General features: G+C 50.4%; 1 protein-coding gene and 1 long non-coding RNA gene across 4 annotated transcripts; both read right to left on the reverse strand.

Moving 5' to 3' along the window:
* Nucleotides 1-626: 626 nt before the first annotated feature.
* On the reverse strand, nt 627-3534 carry Nkx2-5 (NK2 homeobox 5). 3 transcript variants are annotated; one of them, XM_006978865.3, is made up of 2 exons: nt 2991-3534; nt 627-1648 (listed from the first exon to the last, which is right to left on the reverse strand). In XM_006978865.3, exons 1-2 carry the CDS (start codon nt 3319-3321, stop codon nt 1026-1028), a joined length of 954 nt encoding a protein of 317 aa, XP_006978927.1. In that variant the 5' UTR covers nt 3322-3534; the 3' UTR covers nt 627-1025. The 3 variants fall into 3 exon arrangements, with proteins under 3 accessions (XP_006978927.1, XP_076434194.1, XP_042139355.1); XM_076578079.1 differs by lacking the exon at nt 627-1648 and adding an exon at nt 1655-2169; XM_042283421.2 differs by lacking the exon at nt 627-1648 and adding an exon at nt 1655-2238.
* A 10161-nt stretch (nt 3535-13695) lies between these two features.
* LOC121831733 (uncharacterized) lies at nt 13696-18095 on the reverse strand. Its single transcript, XR_006075279.2, has 2 exons — nt 17831-18095; nt 13696-14372 (listed from the first exon to the last, which is right to left on the reverse strand). It is a non-coding gene; the product is annotated as an uncharacterized LOC121831733 (long non-coding RNA).
* Between the last annotated feature and the right edge of the window lie 3520 nt (nt 18096-21615).

A 21615-nucleotide genomic window follows, 5' to 3' on the forward strand; every position in this document is an offset into this window, starting at 1 on the left:
ACCTGTTTTCTCGCCTGGAAAGAGCAGCAGAGCGGTTACATTGGTCAATCACAGTTGTGTTAACTACAGTAAAAACAGCGGCATTCTGAGGGAAGGTGCCGACCAGGTTGTAGGGTTTCCCCCTGGAGGCACCACACTCACAGCCATCTCCCACCGTTTTGGGTTCGCTCTCTGTGCTCAGCTTTGCTGGGAAGCTCTTGAAGCTGACAGGGGACCCCCAGGGGCTTCCATGAGGAGTAGAGTCAAGGGGAACCTAGACAAGGGTCCTTGGCTCTTTCATCTGTAAAACGGGCTGTGACGTTTTCCTCGATGTCCAGCAACAGTGCTGGTCGCGATTAGAGTTTAAGGATGAGGTTGTGCTCCCTAGGCGCCCTCCCGCTCTGAAGGGAGAAGAAACTGACCGGTTAAGCTACATCTATTTGCTCACAGGCAAGTTATAAAACCCATCGCGCCCTCCGCAGCTAACCTTGAAAACAGGTTGCCCTCAGAAAATGCCTAGCGAGGGGTTCTGGGTGTGTTAACTTTCATCGGTAGAGGATCTATGAATTTGTCCAGTGAAAGCCTACGCCTGAGACCTGGAGGCGATCTCTGCGCTAGGAAATCCTAAAAGAAGCACGCGTGGGGCGTCAGCGCACTCATTTTAATGGGAAGAGGGTTCTCATTTCTTACAGCAACAGGTAAAAACATAAATACGGGTGGGTGGGAGGCGGCAAGGCAGCCAGGGCCCGGGCGCCGGGCCCAGGCTCCGGGATTCTAGGCCCGCGCACCCGGGCTCTGGGTCCCAGTGTGGAATCCGTCGGGGGTGCCTGTGGCCCTGAAAGAGCACTCCCGGGGCCCGAGACACCAGGCTGCGTCAGCGCACCGGGGAACAAAGGGGATGGAGCGGAGAAAGTTCCCAGGCCAGCACCGGGGTGCTTGTGAAATCCGAGGGACAGGTCATAGTTGGGAGGAGCCCTTCCTTCCCCGGAGCCGTCGCCCTTCTAAAAGTGGGAGTAGGTCCGGGGCGCCCCAGGCAGGTCCCTTTCCTACCAGGCTCGGATGCCATGCAGCGTGGACACGCCCGAATTGCCCTGCGCCATCCCGGGACTCTGCACGGCGTTCAAGTCCCCAACGCTGAAGTTCACGAAGTTGCCGTTGGCGGTGGGGGCGGGCTGCGCGGCGGGTGGCGCGGCGGGGTAGGCGGCACAGCTGTAGCCCGGGCTGCAGGCCGCGCCTCCGTAGCCGGGGTAGGGGTAGGCGTTGTAGCCGTAGGCGTTGAGGCCTACACCGTATGCGGGCGCGTAGGCCGCCGAGTCCCCGAGGCAGGGCTTCCCGTCGCGCACCAGCACGGGCACCGCGATCCTGCGCGCCGGCGGCGGCGGCGGCCCCAGCAGCTCCAGAGTCTGGTCCTGCCGCTGCCGCTTGCACTTGTAGCGCCGGTTCTGGAACCAGATCTTGACCTGCGTGGACGTGAGCTTCAGCACGCTGGCCAGCTGGTCGCGCTCGGGCGCGGACAGGTACCGCTGTTGCTTGAAGCGCCGCTCCAGCTCGTAGACTTGCGCCTGCGAGAAGAGCACGCGTGGCTTCCGCCGCCGCCGCGCGCGTGGTCGCTCGGCGCCGTCCGTCTCGGCCTTGTCCAGCTCCACCGCCTTCTGCAGCGCGCACAGCTCTGAAGGGGAGGGGAGGCAGAGAGATAGTCGGTTTGAGCCGCCAGCCAGGAGCTCAGGGCTCTGATGGGGATGCCACCCTGTCCTGCGTGGGGCGCCCAGCTTGGTTTCGGCTCACCGCGGAGTGCGCGGGGTTCGTACGGTTCGATGTTGGCGCAATTGCGCATCTGGAGAAAGCCTAAGTGTCGTAGACACCCTACAAGCTGCAGGACAAAACGAAACAAGAGAAATCTTGCCCCTTCCCCCGCCCCGGGTAGTTGGCGTTCTAAAGGCAGTCTGTGACTTAGCTTTTCTGGATGCAAAGAAAATACAATCATAACGATGCTCGGGGATGAATGACATCAGGGACACTTAGGTTTGACTCTCGGTGGTCAGCTTGTCTTTAACCAAACCATTAAAGATCTAGAAGACCCAAAGGTGTGAGTTTGGAGGTTCCCAGTGGGGCTGCCAGCTGCTGTTTGTGCGACTTCCTGACCTCCCAGTAACCGTGGCGGGGACTGAGGCAGAGGCCTCTACACAGGTCCTGTAGGATCCGAGTCGGTGGCAGTCCATGCTAGTGCTCCTCAGATGTTCCCGGACCTTCTCTCTGCCCCTAGAAAAACCTACGAATGCTTTGCTAGCTCAGGGAAGCCATTGGGCGCCTCTGCCTTTTGCCCCAAGTGCCGCTGCCCTCTGCAAGCAGGCTAGACACTCTCCCCTGCTTTAAAACTTTTTGTATACAGCCACCTTTGGGAATCTTCTCCCCGCTCCCCAGCGTCTTCGTTCCTTACATGTTTTCTAATATTTCCCGGAAGAGAATTTCTGCCGGGCCCTGCCTGGAAATTGTGCTGGAAAAAACAAAGCCACATCCAACTCCTGAGGTCTCCAGCATCGCATCTCAAAACCACGACCCTGTTCCCAGACTCCGTTTCTGGCACAAAGGGGCACCGCAAGGCCCAGGACCTGCGGGCTAAACTTTCTGTTTAGCAATTCTCAATCTCAAAATACCCGTAAGTCCAAAGGAGATTTTTAACCCTCCGATACGAAGAATTGTTCTACCGCAAATTGTTAGATAGCTTAACTTGGTAACAGATCCAAGAGCAAGGCCCAAACCTACTGGGGCTCTGTAGGCCAAAAACATTTTTAAGTCTCCCTCTCTCTGTGTTTTTCCTAACCCCCTAACTCCGGCGTTTCCTCTAAACTTGGCTGTGGAGCCAGAAGATAGGGACAGCCTGGACTCTTAGACTCCAAATTCCCCGCGCCCAGCCTTCAGCCCAGATGTGCTTCTGCCAGGCCAGGGTTTCTTGGCCCAGGGAGCTGGGCATGAAAGCGATTCCAGAGAGGAAGGACTTGGGTTCTCCTTACCTTTCTTATCTGCTCGAGGGTCCTTGGCCGGGTCAGGGTCGCCGTAAGCACGAGGATAAAAGGTGGGGGCGGCTGGGAAGGCAGGAGCGCACTTGGGGGGCGAAGGCGCGGGGCCCAGCTCCGCGCGCAGCTCTGCTAGGCCGGGCGCTGCGGCCTCGGGCCCCGAGTAGGCCTCGGGCTTGAAGGCGGCCAGCATGCAGGAGGCGGGCGCCAGGGTGGCCTCGAGGCGCGCGGACAGGTCCCCAGCGGCCAGGCTGCGCTGCTGCTGCTCCAGGTTCAGGATGTCTTTGACTGAGAAGGGCGTGGGTGTGAGCGCAGGGCTGGGGAACATGGTGGCGGCGCCGGTCTCACAGCGCCAGGTGGGCGGCAGAGAGTGGCGCTGCCCACCCCCGGGGACAGCCTCCCCGCATGGTGCCCGCCGCCCGCCCGCGCACCCGCCTCTCTGCCCTGGATGTGGCGGGGCAGCAGGTAGCGCGGAGCACCAGGGGCAGAAGAGGCGGGAGCAGGACGGAGCAGGGGGACTCAGCCTGCCATTGGGCCAGGGGCCTCGATGACAGGAGCGACGGGCAGTTCTGCGTCACCTAATATAGACATAGGGTTGGGGAAAAAAATCCTGCCCAGCTTTTTAAAGGGGCCGTGACACATTTGGAAGAGTCTCTGGCCCCTGCAGGAGATTGCTGCTCATTAGCCTGAAAAGCCCAGCGAGACTCACTCAAAGAAAATACCCTACTCTTTTGAGCTGGGTCTAAGCGCAGGGTTGGGTGGGTCTGAGGTTTGAAAAATATTCCTCTGCACCCATCACCGAGTGGGCTAGTGAAGATGGGGTGGGAAGCCAGGAGAGGGGGGTGATTGACGGGGATCAAGACTGTTACTAAAATGCGGATTACTGAAGTCTGACGGAGCATAGGAAGAGAAGCTAGCTCCAAGGAGACAGTTGTCCTGGGATGAAGATAGCAGACCAGTTTAGGAATTTGGGGGTGGGGGTATTTAATTTGACCTGCAGGACCAATCTCAACCCAGGAGTCCAGGCAGGCCCTAAGGGGTTCTGAGCAAGTCGGGCTGAATGGAAAGGTGAAGTGGCTCTTGCGGGTGGGAGTGGCCACCTGAAGTAGACCGCCTTGGGTAAGCGCCTCTCCAGGGAGAACCATTCACCAGGGAACTGACTCTTCAGCAAGGGAGCCAACCCAGGTTCGGCTCAGCTCCCAGAAGGGCTGTCTTCTGATGTCTGTCCCTCTTCTCCAGCAGCTTCCTTTCCCATTCCTCCTGGGCCACCAACAAGATCCCCGGACCTTTTCTAGCTCCAGGCCCCTGGGGGCCCACCAAGGCTTCCACTCCACAGCGCAGGTGGAGGGGCATTTTCAGTCCCACGGTGCTTCTGTCTGAAAACTGTCAGGGCTTAAGGAGTCCAAGTCTTGTCCTAAGAGAACAGCTTGGATCTAAGGAACACTGGGGTCTTCCCAGACCCCTGCACACAGCAGACTGGATCTTCATGCAGCTATAATCTCAGCAAGAGAAGGCACAGGGTCTCCAGGCAAACGCTACCCCATCAAAAGTATGGGGAGGCTTGGTACTGTAGAAGCTTGGGCAGGGAAGGTGAAGGATGTGGAGGGCTAGTTGGCCACCCCAGAAGATGCTCTTAGAATAGAAAAGGTAGTGGGGGGTGTAGGGTCAAAGGTTAGCTAAACAAGCCACTCCCAAGTCATGAGCCCAAAGCCCAGAGGGGTAAAATTGTGTCAGTACAGAATGGAAACTGTCCTCCCTGCAGGACAGTGAACCGGTGGAGAGCAGGACACCATCTGGGCGGTACCAAAGCCAGCATAGGCCTGATTTCCCCTGCCTTTCATCAGACCCAAACGCCCAGGCCTTGGGCCTTCAGCTGAGGGGAAAGGAGGGCCCAGCTCCAGGCAGACTGTGAAGCAGGCGGCCCAGGAAACCCAATTCCAGGCTCCAGCCTTTAGCGCCAGACTGAGCAGTCATCATGAGATCTCAACCCAAGGGCTGCATAGTTTTCAGAAACTGCTAGCTCCAACTTCAGAGGAAGCCTTTCCAAAGATGTGGGGGCCCCAAAACCACCAACTTCTGTCCCCCCACCCCCCACCCCAGTTCTCCTTGGTCAATCTGCAACTTTGCTGGGGTTTTTTGTTTTGTGTTTTCATCTTGCTGCGGGGCACTGGTCACTTTACAGTTACTGCCCTGAGAAACCTAGCTGGGGACCCTCTTTGCTTTTGGTTTTTGTGGGTTAGATGGGATGCCTATCACCCAGGCGGTGATGTCTGGCAAACGAGCCACATCCGATTCAATTAAATGTCTTGCTGAAAACAGCTTCGGGCGAGGGTCCTGGGAGCCCTGTTAAGTGAATCGGCTGGCCCTGCGGATCGCGATGACAGTTTGAAAGATTAGTGCGAGCCGACGCCTGAAATATTACCATTTAATGGGGGGGGGGGTGTTACACATCGGGGCTGCATCCGGGGATCCCTGTTTTAAGTTTCTTTTCTTTTTTTTAAAGATAGTTCTGAAGAAGAGGGGCATTTCCTTTGCAAATCAAGATGGTGAGGATTTGTCACCTATTTTTGGATATAAGGGCTCCTAGAGCTGACAGATCTGTGGGTCATGTGTCAAGAAAAAGGAAGAAAACCCTTCTAATTTGAACAAAATTAGTGACTTTCCCACCCCCTACAACCTTGGTGAAAAGACTCTGGCCTTTCTCTCTGGAGAGGAAGTGGAACAGAGTGAGATAAATAGACAAAATAGAATTGGGGTGACCCGTGGGGGTTTCCACAGAGAGCTGTCCAGAGCACTTTCCAAACTTGGCTTCAGTCCTGGCTGTCTTCAAGCCAGTACCAAAGGAATATATGTATGTATATTAATATATATAAAATGTTATATATATATATATTAGAAGTTACAATGGTTGGGACCCTAGGGGCGCATCTTTCTCCCCAAGGGCGGCTGGCTCAACCTAGTCGCTGTGAAGCACTTGGCCAAACACACAATTTTCAGCAGAGAGGGGCAGAGACAAAAAGGAGCCTGGAGGAGACAGCGGAAAAATCTGCGGGGCTATTTCTTTGCCTTTTAAAGACTTGGTGCTTTAGGATTAGTCAAATTCCGGGGTAACTCCAGCGCATTCTGCATAAATAAATTATTATTGATTGAAAAGCGATCGGCCAGCCCAAGCTGCGCCCCCCCTCTTCCCTGCATTCAGCAGCGCCGGCCGCGAAAGGTATATATGATTAATTGAAAGATAAGCTGCAACTATCACCCGGAATGTCATTAATGCGCCGGGGAGACGTCCATTGGAGACAGGCGGCGTTATCCGTGGCTTTATCTTCAACAACGCCTCGCTCTCTTGGCCCGCGCCGGAGAAACAGATGGGGGTTTCTGTCTGGGACGCTCGCCCCGTGTTTATATTTTGGGAAGAATCGCAACTCTAGGGAGTCCCCGGCGGGCCCCCTGATAAATGAACATTAGCACTTTTTCGGACTACTGTATCAACAAAGGGGCCGCGGCGCAGCAATAATTGGCGAGAAAGCAAACAGAGGGCCGGGCCGAGAGCGCGACTCTGCTCTTCGTCCGGCTGATGGATGAGCAGCGGCCGCCTCCCGGCCTGGCCGGGGCTTCCTTCCCGCAGGTCGCGCAGGCCCGCCGGGCTCTGCATCGAGGGAAGCCCCGGGCAGCAAGTACCCAGCCCTCCCTGCTGCTGTAGCCAGCACCCGCAGAGGTGCATCGCGGGTCCTCTTACCAGACTACCTGGCTAAGAGAATGAGGTCACAGGAGGGAGTGACGTGCTCCAGGCTACTTAGACTAGAAGCGTCGATGGCCATTGGGGTTACTTCGCTGACTCTAGAGCTGGGCATGTTTTCCTGTTTGTCAATGGGGAAAAAATTAAATAAATAAAATAAAAAAATAAATAAATAAAAGTCGCCTGCTCACACTGCCACACTGTCCTATAGAAGGAGAATGCACAAAGTTGAGAGAGAGAGAGAGAGAGGATTTGAGGTGTAACTACGTCCTTTTCTCCTCTCTGCCTTATTGAGATTTAATTCACTCACCATACACCACAATCAGTTTGGGAACATTTTCATCACCCTCTAAAGAAACCTGCAACCTTCCTCCTCCCCCCTTCTCTCCCCAGCCACCACTAATCTACTTTGCCCCTCTAAGGATCTGCCTCTCCTGAGTGGTTCATACAAACAAAATCATATAATATGTGACCTCTTCTGTCTGGTACCTCTCACTTGGCAGAATGTTACCCAGGTTCCTCCACTCTCTGACATTAATCAGCACTTTCTTCTTTGTAGCAGCTAAATACTATTCAGTTGCGTAGATATGCTGTTTTTGTTTACTAAGTCATTAGTGAAAACACTCTTGGGTGTTTTCGCCTTTTTCCTTTCTCCAGTCCACTCCTGCCTGCACAGACGGGGGAAAACCTTCCTCTTTACCCTCTGTTTTCAATCCTGTCCTTCCCCAGTGGGAACTGAGTTTCCTGTAATATTCTGTTCTTGCTGTAGCCCAGTTCTTGATTTTTAAAAAAGTTGCCAGATTTTCCTTTCCTACTAAGCTCACAGTGTCTGCTTTCCGGTCATCAGGGATTACTAACTCCACATAGTCCAGGTCCTGATTGCTAGCCTGGTTTTTGACTTCCATTGCCCCAAGGTACAAGGCTGTGGGCCAGTGGAGCCAGGCAGAGAGCCTTCCCTCCTGGGTGCTGTTTTCAGGCGTCTGTGCAAAGTTATCCCATTACCAGGAAGAATCGAAAGCCAGAGAAGGGAGGCACAGTCCACCTGGTAAAGGACTGTGTGTCTGTCTAAGAGAAGTCAGGACTCCAACCTGCCTCCAGATTGACCCAGAGTCAACTCCCTTGGAGGTATTTGTTCTGACTTTCTCTACCCCTTCGCTCACACTGACCAGGTGGGTAAAAGTGCTCCCCGAGCAAGCCTGAGTGTGATTCTCAGAAACCCGTGGTGTCATCTGACCTCCACAAGTGTGCCGTGGCACCTGAACTTGCACACAACAGACACATGATGATTTCTAAGTGGTATTCATGATAAGGATAATCATTTGGAATGTTTGCTTATTTTTGAGGGTGAATGAGGCATTAAAAACATTGCCCAAAATACCATAAATAGAATCAAAGAAAAAATAATCCAGACAGAAAATGCTAGAAATACGTGACAAAATTATGAATTTTAATAATATACACAGAAAGAGTTCTGGTAAATCAATAAGAAAATTGGAACACTTGGAAAATTGGCCAAGAGTAGTAGGAACTTACTGGAAAAAAGGGAAGAAAGTAAATAAAAAGGAAAAAAGTAAACAAATGTTAACTATATCAGAGAGGTAAATACTTTATATATCAGATTGACAAATGTAAAAAATTTGGCATCCCTAGCTTCCCAACTAATGATGAAGTTGAGCAAAATTAGAAAAAAAAAGTGCACACTGATCTGTACTGTGGACATAGTTGAATGGAAGAGGGCTTGCTCGCTTAGCATTCCTGAGGCCTGGGCTTGATACTCCGGTTTGATGGCCTCTGCCCAGGGACCGACCGACCGACCGTCTGTGTGGTTCAGTGGAAGAATAATTGAAAACCCTCTCCGGAGCAGTCTGGTTCTGTCAACACGTAAAATGCACAAGCCCTTCGAAGGAATGGTTTCACTTCCAGTATCTATTTGCAGATACACACGTGTATGCAAATAAAATGCTTTCTTTGCACTTTATTTTTTTAAGAATGAAAATATTTAAAAAACAACCCAGTATATTTATCTTGGAGACAGGTTAAAAATCATGTTATACCAATAGAACTGCAGACATAAGGGAGAAAGAGTTCCATTTGTACCTGTCAGTATGGGTACATTTTGTGATACATCACATACCTAAACAAGCTGCAGGTGGACTCTTTCCCTTCCTGAGCCCTGTGTGTGCAGGCAAGCCCTCCACCACGGAGCTACACTGACAGTTTGGATCTTATTTATTTATTTAACTTATATGTATGTGTGTGTTCATGGGGGGGGGTATCAGAAGACAACTTACCGGAGCTAGCTAGCTCTCACCTTGCATGAACGCAGATCCTCAGGCACGTTAGCAACTAGCCACCTTTTACCCACCAAGACCAATCACCAGCACTTTTTTTTTTTTTTTTTTTTTTTTTTTTTTTTTTTTTTTTTTTGGTTTTTTGAGACAGGGTTTCTCTGTGTAGCTTTGCGCCTTTTCTGGAACTGGCTTTGGAGACCAGGCTGGCCTCGAACTCACAGAGATCCGCCTGCCTCTGCCTCCCGTGTGCTGGGATTAAAGGCGTGCGCCACCACCGCCCAGCCACCAGCACTTATTAATTAATCATTAATTTTGAGACAGAGTCTCACGAGGCTGGCCTTGAGCTCTGGATCTCCTGTCAAGTCCTGAGATTGCATGTGTCCTCCACCATCACTACCCATTTTTTATTGCTGTTTGGTGTTCTGTAGCCAAGCTTGGTCTTGAACTCACAGCAGTCCTCCAGCCCCAGCCTCCTAAATGCTGGGGTGACAGGTGTGAGCCACTACACCCCTGTTGTACTTTATGGATTTTTTTTTTAATTAAGGATCAACAAACTGTTAAAGGAAGCTTCGAAGGAAGAAGACTGGGGGAAGCATCTGGAATTAAACATCGCATTGGACTACAGCAACTCCAGGAAAGCAGGGTTTTGTTTGTACTTTTAGGGCTGTGGAAATATCTGGACCAGAATCTTAGAAGGCACCGGTTAAAAATGTAAATTGATGTGTTTTTCCTCTCCTGGAATTTTTACAATCAAACGTGAGTGCAGTTTTCGGCAGAGAGCCCAAGTGGCTGTCCAGTGAACTTTTCTTGGTGGATCAGAAAGGATTCCGAAGGGTGTGTGTGTTGGGGGGGGGGGTTGTCCAGCAGGATCTGATCCCAGCCACCCTCCAGCAAAGCTGCCCTCTAGCTTTTCCCTGAAGTGGTCTTCGGTCCCAAGAGCCCACCTGAAGGCACACTGGAGTGCAGGGTCACTGACAGACAACCGCCAACACCTATCAGCGCACCTGAGGGTGCTGTGGTGGCCTTCCACTACTGAGAGGGAAGGAGGTTGGCCAGAAGGGTGTGGTTACCTGCCCCCCTCCCTCCGCACCCAGGTACTGCCCCGACTGGAAGAGGAGTTTGGAAGCCTCTAGCTTAGGCCTGTTTGTCCCGTCAGTCCCTGGGTGGGTGGGTGGGTAGCGCTAGGCACCTGATAAGCCACAGCTAGACCTAGAGTCTTAATAACAAGACTGAACTGACTCAAGCTGGAGAGATGGCTCAGAGGTTAAGAGCACCGACTGCTCTTCCAGAGGTCCTGAGTTCAATTCCCAGCACCCACATGGTGGCTCACAACCATCTGTAATCTGGCACCCTCTTCTGTATACATAATAAATAAATGTTAAAAAAAAAAAAAAGATTGAACTGACTCTCCCCTATCTTGGGGTACAGGAAGTAGAAATGTATCATGCGTGGTCCCCCTTATTTATGGTGGAAACTAGTCCTAGATTCTTCTACCTGTCATGTTTCTTCAGAGGCTACTCACTTTGGGCTTCTTGAACCCACAGGAACACCACTTTCAGATTCTACTTTCTCACCGGCTCCCTCTTTGCCTTTGCTTAGAGCCGGATTGAGCTGCAGAAGCCAGGACACAGTGTTTGCAAGCCTTCTGCTGCTTGGCACCATTGTCCTAGGCTCCCAGAGGAGATATGCTCACCACACAGAACCACCAAAAAAAACTTAGGTCCTTCTCCTTATGGTTAAACATATGAGAAAAAAGAAAAGAAAAGAAAAGAAAAATATCCAGACGAAGAAACCAAAGTGGAATGTTAACATCTCTCTTTCCAAAGAATTTTGTGAGCGAGAACAATCTGGGCTGTTTCCTACACCCGCAGAGGAAGCCTGTACCATGTTCCTGCTGGGTTGGTTTCCTTAGCAATAGATAAAACAAACAGTCGGACCGGTGACTATCTTTATTTTAAAAATAGTTACCGCATCTTAAAAACCAAACAACAAATGTGAAAAGAGAGGAATTAGTATGCCAGTCGCCTCACTCAAGGCTTTTTTATTTTTTAAAGTCGACTTGTTTCTGTCCAGTGCTGGGAACTGGACTCAGGGGCCTTGTATGCCGGTCAAGTGTTGACCGTGATCCATTTAATTGAGACATGATAATTGGAATTCAATCAACAGGGTGGTAAGTATACTGTCCCGTGAGTCTGGGCACGTGGAAAAGCTCGTGGAAGGCCCCAGTAATATAGAAAACGCTGACGTTTTTAATGAACCCTTCCGGTTAGTCGGTCCAGGTCTGCCACAGACTTGAAGCAGTGCATCCTCTGCAGATTTTATTCGTTTGTATGCTTATAGAAAATGTGTCAAATTGTAGGATGTGCGTTTTTTTTTTTCCCTCGAAATTCTGCAGGCTCCTTTATATTTTTGCCGGCACTCAAAATTTGTTATATCTTTCTGTGCGCACTTTTTCTCGCGCATTTGGCGGGGATATTTCCAAAGCGAAGTTTCTCTTTGGTCACTCACTCGCTGTGATTTCAACTTGATGGATCTGATGGGAGCCGCTTCCCGACCTCTGCAGCGGTTTTCCTTATCTTAGTCCTCTTTCTCCTCAGCTCCAAGCTCCTGTAACACTGTTTTCCACCTGCCCTGACCGCTACAAACTGCTACAGCATCAACAGCGCGCAGCGGTGGAGCTCTGGAGATCCCTCAGGATCCCGTCTCAGGAGGTGATAATTTGAAAAATCAGGTGACATTGGAGTGGGGCAATGATTCAAGATGCGGCGAGGAGAAAACGGTGCTTTTTAGAGCCAACCCAGGCTAGTGCGGCGGCTTGGAGCTCCCGGAGGCGTCTCTGCAGACTTCTTGGGCTTGAGCGCTCAGATCAAGGACTCGTAGCTGCAGGAAACGCGTGGGTTTTCACTTCTAGCGCCGCCGGCGAGCCCGGCCTCCAAGGGCGCCGCGGGCTGTGGTCGGAGTTGAAGAATTTGTGCCGGCTCGTTGCCGTTGAAACCCAGACAGCAACTCCGGAGCCTCCGCCTCCCTCAGGGACTGCTGGGGGTCTCCCGTGGGCGGGAATCAGGCTGTAAGTGACCGGTCACCACATGTTCGATGCTTCCTAGGATCGTAGCCCTTTCTCTTCCGCATCGTCCTTTCCTTACAGGTCGTGTCTTAAGATTCTTAAAGTACGCTGGTGTCCCGCAGGAAACGCCGCTTTCTCCCACGCGGGCCGAGCGGATTATAAACCGGTAGATGGCTAAGTGTCGCACGGGAAAAACCCTGACTGCGGACGGTTGAGTCCCATCAGTGTCCACCCTGAGCGTCCGCAGGCGGCCGGGGGCTCGGAACTTCAGGCTTCAGCAGCAACTGGGCACCGGCGGAGAGTGCGCCACAGCATTCTGCCCGCCCGCGAGTTGGCGAGAAGCGGGATGGAGACGCTAAACGAATGCAGTGTCACACGCCACGCTTTCAGGATGCACATGACGCTGCAGACATTCAAGCCCTTAAAAGGAGCCTGTAAACTTGGGAGGAGAACGAGCGGGACTCAGAGGCACACCGGTTAGTGTGCACAACATGCACGGGGACTTTTGCAGAACTTACAGGGACTGTGAGGTGGCCCCGCTGCCCCTCGCTCCTTCTACCTCCAGCCTAGCTGTGTGGGACACCCAGAGTCATTTTCCGACCGGTGTAAACGCATCTTTGCGCTCTCAGAGCTCTACTTGCACGTCGCCTGTGCAAACCCTCTGCTGTGTGGCCTTGTATCTTTAGGTAGGGACATCTTTTGTCTCTCGGCAAGAAGCTTTCCTCCAGGGAAGATAAAGTAATCGATAGGGTCTTTTAAATAGCTCCAAGTTTCCTGTCGGGCCAGGAGTATCAGCGCACACACCAAATCTGCTCTGGTATGTCATCTTATCTCCCTTCCCCGCTGTTGTCCCCAAACGCTGCCTGTCAAGAGAGACGCCACCCGCATTAGGACCCAGACGGGGGCCCTTCCGCTCGAGGTCACGCGCTGCCCCCTCGGCTCCGTTGTCCTTCGAGGTCCGGGAGGATAGGGAGGAGATGCTGCTGAAGGAGATGCGGGTGAAGGTTCTGGGACGGGGAGGTGTGCACTGTCACTCAGAAGGGGGCATCTGGTCTGTTTTCTAACCAAGAACACGGGGAATCTGGCCTAAGAGCTAGTCCCGAAACAGCAGAACAGCGTGTTGGCTGTTGGTCTGTGTGGAGCAAAATCAATCCGGCTCATCCTTCGAAGTGGCCGCCGGACTTGAGAGAGTGCCAGTCGGGTGAATTTGGTTGGGCAGAGGACAGTTCCTGAGCCCCAAGATTCAGGGGATCCTCAAAACCCGGCCATTCTCCTTCGCTCCAACTGCTCCACTTGCAGCCTGCAGAGAAAGGAGTGGGACTACTTTCTGACCTTAGCAAACAAAGGAAGGCCAGCCTTGGAAACAAGTGACCACCTTGACCAGTAGCAACAGCTTGGCCATTTTTTTTCTTAAAGTAGTAAGTCCTAGTGGAATCTTTGGGCCAGGTCTCTGCAGCCATTGACCTGTGCCCCAGTGTTTCTAGGCATCCTGATCGGATGGTAGGCCCAAATCCTCCTTGGGTATCTAAGCACCCTTAATGTTCCCTTCCTTCATCCCCTCCCCCATATTCAGCCAGCTGTTATCGCCCCCTTTTTTTTAATAAAGAAAAATAAAATTAGAAAAATAAAAGTTCTCAGATGTCCTGTCAGTACTGGTGTCCACCAGCCTTGTCCACCTCAGGTATATATCCAACCTCCTTTATTTCACATCCATACACACTGCCCAGGAAATCACTTCTTGGCTTCAGTACAGGCTTGCTCCCTTCCAATTGCCCAGGATCATTCTGGATTACTCCAACTGCTGAAAGAGGACCACCCACCAAAACACAGCCTGAGGATAATCTAGGCCTTGGGAAAATTTGGCTCGTCATTTATCAGGGTTTATTTACCTAAGATAGCCCGTTTCTGTAAGGAAACAAAGTCGGGGCAAACACCACCCGTCTCCCTCCTGCCGAGGTAGAGGCCTTTCTGAATCTTTATGTTGGCCGGCTCCCCGTGGGCCTGCGCATATTATCCCAGCCCCAGCTGACCTTGATTCTTAGCAAGAGCAAAAGATTGGTGCAGTCCCGAGCCCTTTGTGCTGTGTGGAAACCCCACCGACTGAGACTTGAGCACCTCAAGCTGATTTGGGACCCATGACCTTCATCTCTGACCTCTGGTGTTATTCTGATGGACTGGTCCTTCTCTTCTGGACAGACCTGCAGACGGCCATTTCCCCAGGTAGACAGAGTGCTCGGTTAGGTAGGACAGTGTTTGAAGAAACACTTGCTTGAAGGGCATCTTTCCTCCTAACAAAATATGGGAAGTAGGAGATTGGGAACAGCTCTCTGGATGGGAGGAGAGTTGGGGTAGGGGACCCTGGGAAGAACTCTGAGTAACATCTCTGGGAGATGGAGGCATAAGAACGTTGGCTCCTCACCCCTGTGACCCACTCTTCCACCTCTTCCACCCCCAGAACATTCCCAGGCCCAGCAGTTCTGCCCCTCTCTTCTCTGAACGCAGAAGTGTGGCTGTGCAGTCTGGTAGTTCTCGGGAAGCTTTTTTTTTTTTTTATTTTTTATTACAACACAATGTGCATAAAGTAAAAATGAACCGATTTGTGAATTTTCCCAAACTGAACACAGGTGATGAACACGTGATTTTTTGTTTTTGTTTGCTCGTTTTTTTGTTTTTTGATATAGGGTTTCTCTGTGTAACTGCCCTGGCTGTTCTGGAACTTGCTTTATAGACCAGGCTGACCTCAAACTCACAGAGATCCACCTGCCTCTGCTTCCAGGCATGCCTTTAATCCACCTGGCTGACTTAAGAAACAGAACACTCAGAACCGTTCCTCAAGTAGTCACAATTCTCTCTCTCTCTCTCTCTCTCTCTCTCTCTCTCTCTCTCTCTCTCTCTCTCTCTCTCTCTCTCTCTCAACCTAGATTACTCTCATCTGTTTTTGAGATTCATTGTATACCCAAGCACACAGGATGGAGACTACGTGTCTCACAACATGTATGCAATGTCTGCTCACGAGATCTTAGCCAGGCTGTACTATCAACTCCCTTCTGCTCTCATTGTATTAATATATTCCAGGCTGAACATCCCTGACTGAAATTCCAAAATCCCAAATGCCCTCCGTCTGAAACAGCCCCTGCACCCACACACCTGAGCTCATGTGTGCCAGTCATATCAAAAGGACAATAATAGACAGCGTAAAATGACTTTGAGGCTGTGCGTATGGGAAGCAAACAGATTCTGTTTGACGCTGGAGTTCTGGCCCTGAGATGTCTCACTATTAACCCGTACTTAGGCAAGTATCCCGAAATCAAGTATCCAGGCAACCAAGCCCTGTGTCACTCTGGTGGGAAGCATTTCAGATGAGGGACATTTCGTGAACTGTGCCATTCATGTTCTGCTGGGTCTCTTGCATGTCACAAAACTGTGGTGCTTGTTTTGCGGAATCTAGCACCTACCTTCCACGCACATTTCTATTGTGTAAACATCCGTGAGTAGCATTGCCGGGGCATAGCATGTCCACAGACTCAGCTTGAGTTGATTTTCAACAGTTTCCCCCCTCACACAGCTGAACGGAACTCTGTTCATTCGGACAGCATTCAAGGCTTGCAGCTTCCCGCCCGCCCAGCAACGCTATGAGTACACTATGAGTTTCTAAAGTTGAAGCCGGTTTTGGCAGGGGTGAGGTTGTCTTGAGTGACTAGAGAGAATGGAGGACTTTTTTCAAAGGCTTATTGACTTTTTTGAATATATTTGTCCAAGTGCCTGTCTAAACCTTTTATCTTTTATTTTCATTAGTGTGTTTTTATTTAATTCATAAAATTGTCCATTTTAACTTTTTAAAAATCTGATACAGTAATTATAACAGTTGTGTATATTATGTAATGCTTTAATACGCAGTTTGTCAAATGCTTAAATCATGTTCAGCGTACGTATTTCCTCAAATACTGTTCTTCCAGCTTTCTGGATTCTGTACCATCATGCATAACCGCCCCGCTGTGACCCGGCACTGTATCACATCACAGTTGCTTGCTGGCCGCCTGCTGCCTGCGCTGCCTGCCGGGTGTCAGCTTCTTTTCCCTGCTCCTCCCTACCCTTTTTACTGTTGTTTGGTTTTTGTTTTCTTGTTTTCGAGACAGGCCTTACTATAACTCTGACTGGCATGGAACTGGCATGTAGACCAGGCTTGCCTCAAATTTGTAGGCGTGTGCCACCCCACGTAGCCTGGCTCCTTTTTTTTTTTTTTTAACTCTCTTAATAGCATTGGACACCCCCACCCTACCCCTTTAAAAAAAAAAAAACAACTCTCTGGTCCAGCGACCATGCTTCTTCTGGCCTTGAAGTTGTGACCCTACTAGCCATGTGTCTGGGGTGTCTGTGGCTGTGATATCTTCTTGGACTCTGGACAATGGCCTGCAACCCAAGAAAGTCCTGAAGACAGAACCCAGGACTAGCTCTGTTTGCTTTCCTCAGAGTTGCTAAAACATCTTCCCTCTGTCTTAAATGGGGGGCGGGGTGCTGTTCAACCATCTGTTAAATTTATTACCTTGCGTCCTTCTTTTTGGTATAGATGATGGGTCAAATCCTACCAAGCAATTTAAGCAGATTTCAAATCCCAAGGCTGGATTTTTTGGTTTTGTTATTGTTGTTGTTGTTTTTGTTTTTTGTTTTCCTTGTGATTGGTAGTAAGGCAGGATGGAAGGCCTGCCTCCCCAGCAACAGTCCACCTAGCCATGCCCTGCTCCTAAATTCCATGAGTTCTTAATTTTTAAAATTAAAATGTATTTGTTTTGTGTGTGCATGCCATGGCAGCGCACGGATGGGGGTCAGAAGACAAGGTACAGGAATTGGATCTCTCCCCTTGTGGACCCAGGAATCAAACTCAGGTAGCCAGGCTTAGCAGCAAGTGCCTTCTTCACACTCTGAGAGCTGAGCTGTCTTAGACGTTCTCATGCATTTAAAAAAATCTGTGATGGCTGCAGGTCAGAAAAAAAAAAAAAAAAGCAGAAACTCTCAACCCCTTCTCTTGGAATATGAGTGAAATATGAGCATAGTTTAATAAGTCTTTCTGCAAGTTGGTAGTTCTTAAACACTTTTTTTTCAAATATTAGGCAAAAACAGCATATGATTTTTCTAAGTTATTATTAATTATTATTATTATTTTTTCTTTTTTAAGACAGGGTTTCTCTGTGTATCTCTGACTGTCCTGGAACTTGCTTTGTAGGCCAGGCTGGCCTTGAACTCAGAAATCCACTTGCCTCTGCATCCTGAGATTAAAGGCATGCACCACTACACGGGTTTTATTTTGATAATTTTGTATTATTATTATTATTATTATTATTATTATTTTCTTTTATTTTTGAGACAGGGTTTCTCTGTGTATCCCTGGCTGTCCTGGAACTCACACTGTAGACCAGCCTGGCCTCGAACTCAGAGATCCTCCTGCCTCTGGGATTAAAGGTGTGCACCCCCACTGCCAAGCTATTTTGATCATTTTTTAAGTGTCTGTAACCCATTGATATTTTTATTTGCATCTTCTAACTGTTAGGCTCGTTACTTCTTTTCTTGCTGACGTTTGAAATCTGTTTTTCTATTAGCTAGTGACCCTCTGACATTTTATTTTATGCTGTTATTATTATTATTACTTTACCACTTTCCTGTTTGTCTTTTTAAAGGTTTTATGGTACTTTATAATTTATAAAAGGAATATTCACACACAGTAGGGCTTTGGTTCCTAGTTAGTACTTACCATGGGCCATGGGGAATGCAGACTGTGACTGGACACAGGTCATGTGCTTCTTCACCTGCTTTGAGCACCAGGAACCCATGATAGGTGTCCTTAGAGACTAGCCCAATCTTCGTATTTCTATCCCAGGCATCACATCTGAGAAGACAGAAGAGGGAGTGTCAGTGGATTCTCCAAGGTCAGAAAAAAACTTCTAGAAGGCAAATCAACCTGAGAGGAGGGAGGATGAGGTCTGGGAATGACAGGCAGAAATGTCTGGTGGGTACACCCATACTCAGGCAGAAATGTCTTGTGGGTACTCTCATACTCAGGCAGAAATGTCTTGTGGGGAGTACAGCTGTTTGCCCTTCCAGGGCCTTGATGTTCTCATCTGTAAAATGAGACAATAGCCACACTTTTTCAGAAGACTATGAGCATTAACGGAAGGGCATCCTGGATAGCAGGGTTTTCTGTGAGTATTCTCCCTGATGGCAGAAAAGCTTGGAGGCTTGCTGCAGGATGTGACCCCAGGTGATCTGTCTTTCTACTTGGAATGTCTTCATTTGACCTGAGTATTTGTTTCTCTTTCCCATCTCCAGAGCTCCGAACAGCAAGTCGCCACAGAAAAGTGGTCAGAGGCCCTGTTGAACCTTTGTGCCCTCTTTCTTTTTTATGATTAATTTCATTTTTAATTATGTGTGCACATGAGTGTAGGGGGTCACAGAAGCCCACAGAGGAGGGGGTTAGATTCCCTGCAGCTGGAGTTACAGGTGATTATGAGCCGCCCGAATGTGGGTGCTGGGAACAGTACTTGCTCTAAACCTCTGAGCCATCTCTCCACATCCTTCTTTAGACTTTCCGGAGTGGTGCCTGAGATGACTTCGGGCTGAAATAGAGCTGGAGATGTGGGCGGGGAGCAGAGGAGGGATCAGGAGCCATTTTGTCTCTACAACACTGCTGAGTCCTTGGCATCAGAGGGTAGATACCCCTGCTCAGTTGACACAGTTCTGGGAAGGTTTCCGGTGCTCAGTAAATGCTGCTGACTGACTGGGGAGCCTAACAGCGGCTCAACAGCGGAGGACCTGATTCTGTGCAGAGGCCTCGATGTGTGGTCTAGCTTGGACCTAATCCCCCTGCCCCAGTCTCCTGGAAGCCAGGCTGTGGAAGTGTGTGTGTGTGTGTGTGTGTGTGTGTGTGTGTGTGTGTGTGTGTGTGTGTGTGTGTTCCTGATTTAGGCTTTGATCCATGCATCTTCCCTCACTGCTCCTCTGTCTTTCCCAGGGGCTCAGAGAAGGGACGGATCAGGAGACAGGGCTATTGTACCTGGGGGCTCAGACCTGCACAAGAGGAAGACGTGGCTTTGGCGGCGCTCTAGCGCCTGAGCTGCCCTCTTGCTTTCTCGGCTTCAGCATCCTGGGGCTGGGTCCTCATGGGCATCTCCTCCTGTTTCCATGGCTGTGACAGCCACCTTTCCTCAGCTCCCAAAGGTCCTGGAAGAGCAGCAGGCAGAGCGGCACCAACAGATTTTCCTCAATGGGAGGTCGCGGGGCCTTGCGCTAGCCAGAGCGTTCTCTTTGCTTGGCCTTTCGCTCTCCGCTCTCCGGCTCTCTAGGCTAATAAAGGGCCGCCCCGGGGAGCAGATGCTCCGACCCTGCTGCGGGGTTGCTGGTCCCAGAGCACCCGGGGAGCCGCGGAGCCGGGGCCGGAGTGGGGTGGTGGTGGCGGGGAAGGAGATGGTAAAATGGAGAGGCAGAAAGGAAGGGAGAGAGAAAATTGAGCGAGAAGAGAGAGTGGAGAGCAGCGGTGAGGAGAGGGGTCGGGAGAGGGAACTTCTAGGGAGCCGAACTTTCTAACTTTGGAGGAATTCTTCCGCCAGCCCCAGGTGAAGGCAGGTTCCAAACACTGCAAGGAAACCCTTCCTCTCCGCCCCCACCTAGACTGACGGGCGGGGTGTCTAGGAAGGGGATTCTTAGAGGACGTTCCCTCTTGAAGAATCCGTCCGTCCTCTGCTGATCCGCTGCGGAAGTGAGCCTCCAGCCTGACTTGACCGGCGCTTTGGGTCTTGTGGGGAACTAAACAGCCGGGAGGAGGCGGTCGGGAACCTGCCCCGTGAGCCGTGTGCACCCCATCCGCTTCTCCCCCCTGCGAAACTCCGCACTGAGAACTATTTTCTAACCTCCGGTTTCAGACAGAAAGCGGGGCGGGTCTGGGTCGGACCTGGCTGTGTTTGGATGGGAGAGGGGAGGAATGCATTTTGAGATCTGCTGCATAGCCGTGTGAATGTGGCTCAGTGTACAGCATTAATAATCACGAGTGTATTATGGGTTATATGGCAATGCACAATGTTTTTACACAAATCAAATATGTTATAATTAAGGAGTGATGTATTAAATTTTTCAAAATAAGAGTCAATCTCAAATGTCCCAATATAAGAGATCAGAGTTAGGCAGACTAGTGGGGATGTTAATTAGCTTAATCTAAAGGTTCCTCCATGTACACACTTATCAAAGCATCACATGGTACCCTTGTACTCTCTACATATATGAAATTATGATTTGCCAATTAAAATAATGCTACTGAAAATGAGAAAAGTATGAATGGCCCTTGTCAATGGCTGGGAAAATCACTCGTTGATGTCCTGGACGACCACTCAGGTTAGGGTAAACGTGAATGTTTCATCCTAGAATGTCCGAGGGATCGATGCATATGAAATGCGTTATACACGTGCAAATAAAAACCTTCACCGCTGAGAACACCCCTTTGAAGAGTCTGTCCTGTTTCCTTTATTTCATGGAGGTGCTGGGGATGGAGGTTCCCCCCTTGCATAGGCTAGGAGAGTGCTCTACCACTGAGCCACAGGACACCCAGCCTAGCTACTCCTTAAAACTGCAAATTGCACCCTTGTCTTATTGAAGAAGAAGAAGAAGAAGAAGAAGAAGAAGAAGAAGAAGAAGAAGAAGAAGAAGAAGAAGAAGAAGAAGAAGAAGAACCCAAAACAAAACAAAACAAAACAAAAAAAAAAAAAAAAAAAACAACCCATGCAAGACCAAACAGATCTCACTTGAAAGGAAGAAGGCTCCACCTCAGCTCCGTCAGCTCCGAAACACTGGAGTTAGAAGTCAGTGGGGCTTGCTCCACCAACCTGGGCTTTCTCTGATCTGGGGCCTCACTGGCAGAGACCTGACAAGGCCTTGGGGATGAAGTGACCAAGATTTCAGCAGTGGGCTGTTTAAGCATGGATAGCTGCAGCCCAGGTCTCTTCTGTGTGTTAGGGAAGCGTCAGCCCCGGCCCTCTATAAGTTTTCACCAGAGGATGCTGTCGTCTTCTAGGTAGGAAAGGGGCTTTGGAGAGTTTAGATTTCAAATCTTCTCTAGTTTGGTCAGCAGGACTGGGCAGGGAATCTGAGTCCAGCGGGAGGTGGGGGGGAGGGGGGAGGGAAGGGATCCTCAGTGCTGAAACAAAACGTGGCCCTTTGCAGCCTTTAATCCCAGCACTTGGGAGGCAGAGCAAGGAGGATCTCTGTGAGTTCAAGGCCAGCCTGGTCTACAGAGTGAGATCCAGGACAGGCACCAAAACTACAGAGAAACCCTGTCTTGAAAAAAACAAAACAAAAAGAGCCACCCAGAATTCTAGGTCACTGCAGACTCTTACTCCCCCTTTCAGAAAGTTCACAACACCAGGGCAGGCCGCTTCCTGGTACCAGGTTCTGATAGCTGCAGCCTGTGGAGAACTTGCCCTTCTGTTTTTCTGAGGCTCCTCCTGGAGTCCCCCTTTCTGTAGGTTGCCCTCCGGAAGGAAGCTTGCTGTC

Source organism: Peromyscus maniculatus, chromosome 8 (genome assembly GCF_049852395.1).
Source record: "Peromyscus maniculatus bairdii isolate BWxNUB_F1_BW_parent chromosome 8, HU_Pman_BW_mat_3.1, whole genome shotgun sequence".
NCBI lineage: Eukaryota > Metazoa > Chordata > Mammalia > Rodentia > Cricetidae > Peromyscus > Peromyscus maniculatus.

Bases quoted from the DNA above. Each gene is read 5' to 3' on its own strand.
- Nkx2-5 (XM_006978865.3), bottom strand. From the start codon at position 3,321: ATGTTCCCCAGCCCTGCGCTCACACCCACGCCCTTCTCAGTCAAAGAC. The intron at 1,649-2,990 runs GTAAGGAGAACC...CCTCCCCTTCAG, and splicing joins CCCTCGAGCAGATAAGAAAG to AGCTGTGCGCGCTGCAGAAG.